Source organism: Corvus brachyrhynchos, unplaced genomic scaffold (assembly GCF_000691975.1).
Source record: "Corvus brachyrhynchos isolate BGI_N302 unplaced genomic scaffold, ASM69197v1 scaffold101, whole genome shotgun sequence".
NCBI lineage: Eukaryota > Metazoa > Chordata > Aves > Passeriformes > Corvidae > Corvus > Corvus brachyrhynchos.
The window spans coordinates 2,824,953-2,837,289 of NW_008237239.1; the positions used below are offsets into that span (position 1 = coordinate 2,824,953).

Genomic DNA, 12,337 nt, shown 5'->3' on the forward strand with positions numbered 1-12,337 from the left:
CTTGATAATGTTCTTTACATTCATCAAGCACCATGAATTTAAGGAAGTGTTATGGGGGAATTCTTGGTTTCTTCAAAATGAGTAACTAGTGCAGCACAGAATCATTCTTTTGACACAGAACATGGTATCTTTCTACAGGAAGAGGTGCAAAATGTTTTATTTTTGCTTTCTTGGAAAGTGGAAGTAAGAAGAAAGATGCTGTTTCTCAGTTGCAAGGCTTGTCTCAAAGGTAGTCAGCCTTTCTTGCTGCTATCCTCCAGAGTGTGGTGTTACTTTCATTTTTATCGTTTTCTGAGTAATTATTGTGAAAGGACATTGGCAAAAATACCTTTCCTCTGCTGCTATAAAAGTAAGTCTTAAAATAACAGGTACTGACTCAACTGCCCTACATAAATGTTGGTATTCAGAAAAGAGTACAGTAAAATTTGGGATAGACCCATTACTTGCAGTGCAGGGTTAAATCCTTATACTAAAGATTAATGGGAGGCTGGTGCCTGTAAAAGTTACAAAAGGTGCACACTGCACCAAATGTCAGCTCTAGCTTAGTGTAACTAATCATGGGCGGCTTCACTAAAGCTCAGGAAAGAGGCTTTGAGTAAATTTGTGTTTTCTATGGGCTTGTGTGGGACCTTCTATTTGTTCTTCAGAGATCCTGAGATAAACAGTTTTAACTTTCATGATGGAAACTTAAAAGCAGTTCCTCTAAGTGTTATTTAAATCATGGAATGTGAGCCCTCTCATAAGCTTTCTTTTATTTTGAATTACAAAACACGCTGTTATTTATGCATGGACATAGAAGTCTGATAGTGCCATATCACAGTCCTTTCCAACAGGTTTTTCTCCGAGTGGGATCTCTGACCTTGCTGAGTGTCTCATGCTTGTAGGATACTTCACATAGCGTTTAAGTAATTTTCAGATAAAATCCATGGTTTCATGTAAAAAGTTCTTCTCCTGTCAGCTCTGCAGATAGAAGTGGCTGGAATATACTGCAGCTTCTTAGCATGTTGGTGCTATGTGTTATGTTCAGTGAGGTTTCACGGCAGTAACTGAGAGCAGAATTTGTTCTTGCAGGAATTCAGTGTTGCTTTGGAAGCAGACGTGTGACCTCACTGTTTTCTTTGGTGCTGTGTTGACTCTGGGGAGTTAACAAGAATAAACAGTAGTGCAGGTCTTTTCTGTGTTACATTAAGGTAATTGGATAAGGCATGAGCAGAACTAATTATCATGAGAGTGCTATTTCTGAGCCCTGAAACTCCTCAAGGCATTGCAATTTCTTAGTCCTGGTTTTCCATCCAGAGCATAAGCAGATCTCCTTTGGAAATTTCTACAGCCAATTGCTTATATTTACATGACTAACCTGTGGTGAAAGTGATAGGTGAAATGCAACAATGCTGTAAGTAGGGAAGGTTTCTTTGAAGGTATATTAAAACAAGTTTATGATTGGTTAAAACGTAAGACTGTAATAAAAGTTTGAGGTTGTCTGTCCTCCTCAAATCTAAAACAGGATCTATAAAGAGTTTGGAATATTTTCTCTATTTCTTCCATCTCTTTAGTGGAAACATACTGCTCTCATTATCATGATACCTTCTGTAGCTCTGTGTTCATTTGAGAAACTCGTGTACCTGACACGAAGGTCAGCTGATAATGTCGCCTCTTCTGTCTTTTCAAAGGAAGGTGCATCTGCTCGAAAAACACAAACTCCGGCAGCACAGCCTGTGCCACGACCAGGTAAGGGGGCCCACTGTCACTTGTGCTTCTGTCCCAGATACATGAGTTTCAAAGAAGTGCTGTTTAAAACTTTAGTTAGCTCAAGAATGAAGTAGGGGTCATTTGTTTGTGGCCTTTAACTGTGCATATGTTGGAAAAAGCTATAGCCTTTTGTTTAATGTTGTACCGTGGGACCTGCGGTCATTCCCTTCAGTGTGTTCCCCAATTAGCCCGTTGAAAGGATGCACTGCTGAAATTAAGAAGTTACAAACTTCTTGGTCCTGGGCTTGGTATGTCACCAATTAAAATTTTACAAAATTCCCACTCAAATATCTAACAAGAGCTGATTAAAACTCCAAGGGTAAACAACTTAAACAGAATAGCTAATCTCAAAAAGAGATATTATTACTTCTAGGATTAATATATCAGAAATAAGTAGTTCTCTGAATGTGTTATCATTACTTCTTCACACTTCTTAGCACATAAGGTATTTGTAATGGGGCCAAAGTCCTCAACTGGGTTTTTAATTCTCTTTTAGTAGATTTTGGCTACCAAGTCCATTTGTCTGTCAGACTGAATCTCAAGTTTTGATTCAGTGATGGGTTGAAAGATGTGCTTTGTTTAAATAAGAAACCCTTATGATGAGTTTTTAGAAGTGTGTAAGAGCAGTACATGAGAGGGACGGTGGTTGCAAACAGTGGTGTGCAGATTTGCCCCTGGTTGCATGCTGTGAGAATTTTTGGTTTGGTGGATGTGAGAAGTGCTATTTCAGAACAAGATGATGTTATGAAGGTCCTGGGGACATTCTCGGGGGGGTTGGAAACAAAGCTAACCAGTTAAAATGAATATACTTTTTCTAGAAGTGCTGCTGGAATACTGTATATCCTTGTTGAGACTAAATGCTTTCAATGTGTGCCTTGCTAACTCCTTGAGATTTGTTTGCAGGATTTAATGCCAAGACTTAATATTGTACAGCTGCTTCTTCCCCCAAAATCCGTTCTGATACTGAATGTTCTCAGCATGCCTAAATGCTGTTGTGCACAGATTCTTCTGTTTGGTTATTTTGGAACTGGAAAGGTCATGCTGCCTGTCATACTTCTCTCACTAGCCCCGTTAAGCATCCTAATGCAGATGGAGTTGACAGACAGCAGCATGAAAAGGGTAGAAGTGGCAAGAACAGAAATGTGGCTGAGTTGTCACAGTCCCTGCTGCTGGCTGTGACTTCCTGGGCATTTCCTGCCAGCAGCGTGGGGTTTGTCTATAGATGATACTGATACTGCTCTGCTCTAAGGCCAGCCCCATCCATTATCTTGCCTCTAGATTGGAAATTGAAGAGAGAATAAAGAAAAGTGTAGTCAGAAGAGGTTTCTCTTTCTGCCTGTTCTAGGATATTTTTGACTTTTGATACTTGGATATTTTAAAAATTCAGCTGTTCTATTCTTAGCAGTCAAAGCAACTAAAGCCTGCTGTTTGCAGGAGGATGCTTTGCACATAGGAAGCATTAGTTAAATTAGGCTAAACTGTTGTATAGTGGTGATTTGGAAAAAATACCTGAGATGTGCTCTTAAATTACACTCTTTGGCACCATTTTGCATTACCAGCTTTTCTCCTAACACGTCTTTGTACAGCTGTTAAATTTCTTACAGATGCCTATTCTCCCTCCCCCACCTTTTTGTTTTGGTTTTTTTCTCCTTAGGACAGCTGGCTCTGCCCATATATTTAAAGAACATTTTTACATTAAGGAGATACCTAGATTAAAAAAAAATAATTGAAAATCATTGGGTAGGTAAAGTTCATGTAGTTCAATATAGTGTTGCCAATTATATCTGTGCATTTGACAGTGTCAGGAAAAGATAATTAAGGATATGGTCTCAATATTTCAACAATGGCAAGTATGTGTTGTGAATATTTATACTGTTCTAGGAAGTTTCTGAAACAGTTGGTCATAAATAAACATGAGCAAGTTGGTGCTATGCAATTGGAAGTCAATTAATGAAATTTGTCATGCATAGTAGCAGTTGAGACTTGAGCTAGTCTGCATCAATCTCTCCACTACTCACCATTTTCTGAATTAGGATAAACATGGATGATGATGATGATTATCAAGTGCTACAGTTCTCTCCTGAAAACTGAACTATAAAATGTTTATTTGGGGAAGGCAGGTAATTCAGTAATAGCACCAAAATGAAGAAACAAAGATGCTTTTCCACCTTTGGAATGCAGTAGCTCCTTTACTGAGGTGGTCACAACTTCGAAGACTGAAGTGGAAACATTCTACTGGGGAGGTGGAGGCAATTCTTTGGTTTCTACCAGTCCAGTAGTGGTTTTGTGTGTGTCCTTGGTGGTTGAAGTAATTTTGTTTGGGTTTTTTTTTATTTTTTTCTCCTTTTTTTGATTGCTTGGGTGGTTTTCCCCTTGAGTGTCAAGCTTGACTGTTTCTGACACCTGGAGACCTCATGTAACTCAAACTGCAATCCAAAATTAACCTGAGTAAGCCTGAAATTCAGGGTTTGATTGTTGAAAGTTCTGTATGTGTCCAGGATAGCTAAATCCCACGGATGTCATGTACAAAAATAACTACTAATGAAAAGGTGAGGCTCTGCGGAGATCAGTTTGTTGTGAAAGTTTTCCTGTTGGTTCAGCACTATTGTACTGAAGATCTACAAGCAGCTTTTTTCAAGATTGCTGGAAATTTTTGTCCATGGTGTTGTGTCCATGGTGTCTTTTGTGGAGGATGGAGGGGGAATGAGCAGCTTCAGTAAAACTGGGAGAGATTGACTCAACTCTCCTAACATCTCCTTCAGATGGTCAAAAGCTGTTTGTTTTCTGAATACTCAAACCCAAATTATAAACCCCTTCTTCATCTTAGTGTCTTGCATCTGTAAAAATGATCTAATGACTGTAGTGTGACTCGTCCCTATTCACTCCTGCAATTAAACAGATGCCTTGCAATGACATTTGGATTTATGTCCTACTCATTCTGCTGTAATTTTTGTTGGTTTTTTTTCTCAGTTTCCCAAGCAAGACCACCTCCAAACCAGAAAAAAGGTGAGTCAATTTTAGTTACATGATCCTTTTCATTTTTGTGTGAATTGTGCCCAGTCTTCGTTTTTTTTTTCCTGACACTACAAGCAACAATATAAGCAAGCAGTGGAATATATAGCATGCATTCTGTATAGCATAAGAGCATTCTGTTTTGCTAAATATGGGTCCCACACATGTTGAGAGACTCATGATACGAGGGTCTGCTTTCTTTGGTGAATGAAAACCTTGACTGTTGATTTTCCTTGACTATTTTTTCATGACTGGGACCTCTTCAGCAAGAGTTTTGTTTTTATGTATAGTTCCTTTAATGAAAAAAGGGGGGGAGGGGAGGAAACAACAACCACAACAAAACAAAAAAGCCCCTCCAAGCAAGCCTAACTTTATTATCTCTACAGGATCTCGAACTCCCATAATCATTATTCCAGCAGCCACGACCTCTTTAATAACCATGCTTAATGCAAAGGACCTTCTGCAAGATCTGAAGTAAGTAGCTGATTAGAACATACTGTATAACAAATTGTTTTCAGATACAAAGTTATACTGCACCTAATTAGTAATTAAGCAAGAGGGTTCATCCACTCTCCTGTGACAGGCTAGTTTTACAGACCAGAGTATAAAAGATATTAATTCCTCTTGACTAGTAGGAAAAAAGCAAAAACCTAATTCAGAGTTTTGGCTCAGTTGTGACTCATGGGGCAGATTGAGGAGACTCTTGCAGTAGCAGTTGGAATGTGTGCAGTGCTTTTCTTTGATGTAACATCTATGCAGCCACGTGCAAGTGATCAGTGAACAACCCTTCCCATGGAAGAAGGCGGAGAGAAGCTGAGCAAGGGAGCTCATGGAGCTCAGAAAAGATTTTGGGAAAGGACCACAGTTATTGTAAAGGAGAAGGTGACCAGAGGGGCTGTATCAGCCAAGCATCCCAGCTGGTTATGCAAGTAAAGAATTTCTTCTAAAGTTCACATATTGTCATTGAGTATTGATGCAGATGCATCCAGGGAAGTACCAGTGAGTTGCTAAAACTTGTTTATCTCATCACACATCTGATTGTAAGATTTAATTCATGATGAGTGAATGAATCTTTCTGCTTGTCCAACAGATCACGGGTTTTAGACTTGCCTATCAGTAAATATCAGGTAATTTTTTTTGGAACGGTCATTTTCACAGAGAAATACACTGTTGTAGGTTGTCTGCAGTGGTATGTCCAAAAAATGGAGGGGTCATCTTTTTATCATCTCCAGCACTCATCTTTGTGATACTGTTACACTGCTTTTTGTCCAAACCAGGCTGTTGTGGTGGTACAGCTTCTGCTGGAGTTGCCCTAGACTTGTTTAAAACTGTGCTCTGAGATACCAGGTGCCTTCTGATCTGCAGCTAATTCCAGTTCCTAGCTTACTGCCACAGGCCATCAAAGACCCCGTGAGTGCACTGGCCTCTTGGTGTCTCTTCTGCAATACTGGCTCTGAGAGAAGGCTGGCTGTTAACATTACACTTTAATGTGCAAGCACTCACTGCACTGAGCTAATTGGGTTGGCAGAGGGTGTTGTTTGTTTATGTGGGTTTTTATAGTTAGGAAAAAACCACACAACAAGCCCTGGATTTTGCATCTGTGTAATTTGTGACTTCCTTGCTCAGGTGTACCCAGAAAGGAATGAAGCACCTGTCTGTCATGTCTAAGTGCCTCTGTGCCAGGAGTCAGAGTTTTCAGCTGTTCTCAGCTCCACCGGGGCAGAGCCGCAGTCAGCTTCCCAAGGCCTGTCCCAAGAGGATGCTCATATTTAGAGTGCAAGGAACATGATCCAGAAAAACTGAAAGGAAGTTGAAGGGTTCAAAGGAGGACACTGTATAGTTAGCCTATATGAAAGTGAAAGGGGAGAAGCAAGGTATGTTAATGAATCAGAAGTGCAATAGCAGAATTCAGAAGAGCAAAATATTAATTTAGCCATGACAGGTCTAGCATTCTTCTGGAAAATATGCCACCTGGCCTGTATTTTTTTGCATTCAGATTTATGGAAGTACTTTGTTCAGGAATAGCTTCAGGGTTTGCTTTTACTGTTCAGGTATGCAGAGTGTAGAACTAGCCTTGATGTAGAGTGTGATTGATAGATATGTGATGGTTTTCCGAGGAAAGAAGACTTAGCTAATTCCTGCCTCTAAGTCAGCACCTTCTTTAACTCATTCCCCCTTTCTGCTAAGTCTGACAGAAGAGCAGAGATTTCAAAGACTCCTGTCACTGCCACAAGTTTTGGGATAAAGAAATATTGTCCAGATAGAAAAGACACACCTAAATTAATATTACTGCCCTTACCCCTGCTGAGGAAGATGCAGGTAGATTTGCATTTCTTGTATTTCTAGAGCTAGTCAGCCTGCTTGTATTTGCCATCAGAGGAGGTTGGAGGAGAGATTTTTGGAGCTGGAAGGGTAAGAGCCATTTCAGGGGAGACTGACGAAACATAGGAGAAGCCTGGGAGGATGATGCCTCTGGGATGGCTGGGATATGGAAGCTGTTTATAGGACGGGTTTTTCTTCCGTGGCTGATCCCCCAGGCAGCACAGTCTGTGAAGTGTGTGATCATGAAGAATGAGAATTTGGGTTTCATAAATCAACTTTTGTGATGCTGTCCATTTAAATGTTTCTTAAAACAAAATAAGGAAAGAAATCAGCTGAAATTATAATTAGAGATCAAAACTTTGAATCATAGCTGAGAATCTCTGTCTTTTAGGATACCTTTTGTCTACAATCCTGGATTTTTTTTTTTTGTAAGGAACTGGACTGCAGTGCATGGTCACTTTGGATATGAGAAAAGTTAATTGTAGTATCATTGCCAGATATTTTAGGTTGGTGGCTGTAAAATAAACAGGAGATTCTTCATCCAGTTCTATGGTAGGACTTAAATTGAATTGTCAAGATCTGAGAGAAACCTATTAATTATACCAGCATTTTTACTAAGCCTTTTCATAGCTCTGTAGTATATTAGTTTTCTATGCCACATTTGGCTGACATTTGTATGATGCTTAGCATCTTTAATTTATCACTAATGTTAGGCTCTCTTTTAAGGTAAAGAATATGGAAAGCAGGAAAACTATCATGTGAAGAAGGAAATACATATGACAAACCCAAAGCATGGCACTGGTTTAAGATTTTATTTTAGAGATATCTAACTTTTCTATTTGTTGCAACTTAGATTTTGAAGGGAGACGTTTTTGTATGTGATTGTAATATATGCAATTCACCTGCTGGATAATATGCAAATATTCTTGCTAACTTTCTTGAAAGGTTATTTTTCTAAGGAGCCAAGTACAACATAAAGTGAGGAGTTTCTAAAATAGTAGAAGGATATAATTTAATTTAATTTAATTTAAAATCAGAACTGCAATCCATTCTGGTATGTTGTGATGCTTTTTTAAAATATTTTATATGATACATTTTATTATTACTCACTATCTGAATGCGAGGCTGGATATCACAATTGCTGTGTGAAATTGTGACTGAGTATTTGAGAATACCTGAAGCAGGCTTTTCAGAGGCAAGGCTTCTGCTTTACGTGGAGCAAAAGCGAAGCAGGAATTCCATCAGGCAGATGAGAATGATTAGATGGTGATTATGTATTTTTATTATGGTGATGCTCTTGCTTGTGATGCATTTCACCATATGTGGCCAGGCAACTCACTGGAGATTTATCCAGCTTTGATACTGAGTGAGGTATCTGGGATACATTCAGGCATGATGTAGTGTAAAAAAGCTTTGTTCTCTTGCAAAAATAGGTGGTGTCTAAAGCTTTTGATACTGTAATTTAACAGAAATACTGAGAGGGTTGTAAAAATAAGTCTCCAGTTCTGAACACAATCAAATGTGTATTACTGTGATCTCAGCTGCTGGTGAGTTGCCTTCTTCTCCGTTCATGCATTTTTCAGGGTGCCTGAGCTGGGGGCCAGAAAGTGCTGCTCTGACCCCAGTGTGAAAGTGTTTTAAAGGCACTGCTGACAGTGGATGTGAGTTTAGAGCTGAGACAGGAACATCTCAGGCAGTTCAGTAGATGGTGTCTTACCAGTTACCTCCCACAATCTGATGGTGTTCAATCACTTGCCTGTTACCTTAGGGAAGGGACCTGCTGCCTTTGGAAAGTGAGAGTGCACCATTTTTCATGTGGATAATGATTTTGGTAATTAACAGTGAGGGCTATTAATTTTCTACCCCTACTAGGGGTATAAAAGTGCATTCTAAGTAGGTATGGATTTTTTTTTCAATTTTTTTAATAGGGAAAGTAATCTGGAGAAGCAGCAGGAAACTGTAAGCTCCTGCACACTCAGGTTTCAGACCCCATTTCTGGTGTGTAAAAGGTGTCAAGTACAAATGTGTAGTTAAGCCATGGGCTGTAGTATCATACAGTAATATAAATAATCTCCAAGAGAAGATGGGATTTTTGGTGTTTAGTACTCAGATTTCTTATGCTTGTGTTTTATATCCAGGTAGTGATGACATAGTCCATATGTATTTATAATCATACAGTAATTTCTATTGATTCTCAATCCTTGAGCACGTGACTTTTACTGTGCTTACTGAGTCAATGGTTCCCGGAAATGCAGGCCTATATTCCATAAACTTTCTGTAAGCTGTTCTTTATTCCTGTACTCTGTGTGTTTATCTGTATGTAAGTGCTTGCTTCAGTGCTTGCTTTGTGACCGTTGTCTTCTCCGCTGTTCCATTTGAATCTGCTCATTGATAGTTCTTCCTTAACAAGATATCTTTGTGTTGTGTCCTAGGGAATTGCACTCAAAAACACTCAGACTTTTTCCAGGGAATAAAACTGAAGCCATTGTCTAGAAGGGACATAACTGATGCACAAATGAATGGTGCCTCAGTGGCTGTAACACAGTTTCTAGCTGAAATGGAGAGAAACTGCCAAAAACTAGTGTTGAAATGAATTCTTAAACACAGAAACATTTAAAGCTGAGAGTGCCTGTTTCAGCCAAATTTGAGAGGCCTCGGAGTGGTGAAGTTGTTCCTCTGTAGCACAGCAATATTGCCTTTACTCTTATTTGGGAGGGCTGCTTTGCTTTCCTGTTTCCATTTAAAATGTGTTTGCTTCCTCACATTTACAAATTAAATTTAAAATGTGACCTTTTAGATCCCTGTTCAGATGAATACTTGATTATCACTGTAATGTGTGTAGGGCTGTTTGGTTTTTATTTACATATTCTGTAAGAGTTTGTTCTTGTTTAGTGCAGGGGACAGAGAACAACAAAATTCTTCTCAAGCTGCCCACCATTTCAGGTGATCCTGGCTTTTCCTATAAAGCCTGCCTCCTGGATAAAAGGTGTTTGAGGGCTTGTTTCTCTAATTCTTTTTTATTATTTTTTAAAATTTATTTTCATTCTTTTCAGCCTAGATTCCTTTAGTTCTAATGAGTGATGAGAGACTCATTAGTAGTTTTCTTAAAAGCTGAAGGACCACCAAGCAAGTCCTCATTTTAAGTTACAGAGTTTCCTATCAGTTATTATTGGCAAAGCCAAACCTGTGATACATTGGCAGGACAGGCCATTAGGAGTTCTCATGAGTGTGCTCATCACTTTGGAGTTTTTAAATTAGCAAATTGATGAGAAATACTTCAATTCTGGTGTCACACTGGGTGGCTTTTTCCAGTGCAGAACTCAGTCGAATGCCTCTGTGTAGCACACAATTGTATGTGTCAGTGTGTCGTGATGGATAAAATGTATGTAAATGCTAACTATTTCCTAATTACTTCAATTATTAGGGAAATTATTCTCTTAACTTTAAAAAATATATTCTAGGTGGCCAATGTGTACTTTTCTCCCAGTGTCCTGTACAGCTTTTTGGTCTGTATTTCCTTTAGAATGATGGTGTTTCACATGTACTAGACAGATAAGCATAATTTGGTTTATAGCTCCTTGTTTCACACCTGTGATGCTTTTTCTGTATTTGCAGTGCTAGTCAGCTTTAATGCACCATTCATAGTCATTTGCAGGTGTTGGGCTTTTTTTAATTTCCCAGTGCAGTTGTATCAATTGAATGCATTTGGACACACGTTTCACAAATTGCTTGTGACTTTCTGTTTCTGAAACACTGTTAAATCATGAGGAGTATGAGGGGACATCATCTGTTAATTTACATTGGGAAAGTAAAACAGTTTTGCTTGGAGGTTTATTGGCAATTTTCACCCGCTGCCTTAAAGTTTGTTTGTTTGCTGTGGGGGATTTTTTTCCCCAAAATGTCATTTTCTCATTGGATATGCAGCGAAAACTAGTATTTTCAAGTTGACTGAATAACAAACTTTTCTTCATATTCAATCTTGCATTCTTTTTTCCTGTTTATCCAGCAATAGGAAGTGCAGCCTGCCTGTTAAAGCACATTCAAATTGGTTTTCAGTATTCAAATAGAAATAGATTGAAGAGAACAAATAGAAATGCTGCAAACAACTTACCCAAAAAATCTAGTAAGCTGCTCAAAAGCACCATGTGCACTGTAATGAAGAGAAATGTTACCAACTATGTATTGTGCTTTTAAAATGTACCACAAATCCTTCTGCTAACTTCTTCAGTTAAGGGAAACAGTTTTATTTTTATCAGAAGCTTTGGCAATGAAATGTCAGCAGCAGATAGGGTTGTGTTGCAGCTGGGTGGTTCTGAGTAGAATATTAGGAGAACACAGGGCTGAACTCTGCTGTTGTGCTGGCCTGGAAGGTGCTGCTGGTCCCACCAACTTCCCTTTCCACGACACACTTCTAGTTCTGTGAAAGACATGGCTCTGTTACCTTTCTTTTATCTATCTCAGAATCCATTGAGATGTATCAGTAAAAAAGCTCACACTACTCTCACATTTATGATGCCAATTTTGAGACCTGTCTGGGTATTTTATTATCACCACAAAGAAGAGGGCCTTGAAATGTGATTGCATTTGGTTTTTTTTGGGCGGGGGGCTGAAAGATTAAGGATCTGTAATTAATTGGAGGGAGGAAAGCTGTGTCACATTTTAGCATCTATTTTTGTCATAGGGAGATTACATATGACATGAGGGCCACATTATCCGGATTTTACAAGCATTTACTCCATCACAGAATCTATTTAGAAAAAGAACCAAAAAAACCTGTAGTGTCATGCATCATAGTAACCAAATGAATCACTGATAATGTAAATTCACCATCCTCCAAAAAAACCAAAACCTCACTCAAAACCATTTTTGACCAAAAATCCCAGCTTTCTTGAGAAAATTCTAATTGGTAATAATTCTGATGGCTCCAAGAGCTCTTAAAATTTCCTCTAGGAAGCAACTGTTTTAATGCCCAGGTTACACTTGGTCATTAAAAAGAAGAGTTGTGGTCACTTTGCAGGTTGTAGTCTGGCTCCTCATCAGCAACTGTACTATATAAAGTCAACAAGGAGTGCCCCAAATGTCTAAGAATGGGTCAGGCTGTATTTTTGAGGCACAGAGGACCTTTTAGTATGACTTTATCGTGAAGGCTTCTGAAATATTATTCTTACATTTCTTTTGGTGTTCTGAATGGGTAGTTACGGAGACCTGGCACCGTGAAAACGAGGTGGCTTCAGAGGCTGCTGTCAATAGTGCT

General features: G+C 38.9%; 1 protein-coding gene across 1 annotated transcript in view; it reads left to right on the plus strand.

Annotated features, from left to right (window-relative positions):
- The window catches only part of CDC73 (cell division cycle 73), a gene marked incomplete at its 5' end in the record, with an annotated part of 96,734 nt that overhangs the window by 76,714 nt on the left and 7,683 nt on the right, over positions 1-12,337 (plus strand). The window contains 3 exons of the mRNA XM_008630458.2: positions 1,671-1,728; positions 4,720-4,755; positions 5,148-5,235. Of these exons, the coding sequence (XP_008628680.1) occupies positions 1,671-1,728; positions 4,720-4,755; positions 5,148-5,235 (182 nt within the window). The remainder of the gene's footprint in view (positions 1-1,670; positions 1,729-4,719; positions 4,756-5,147; positions 5,236-12,337) is intronic.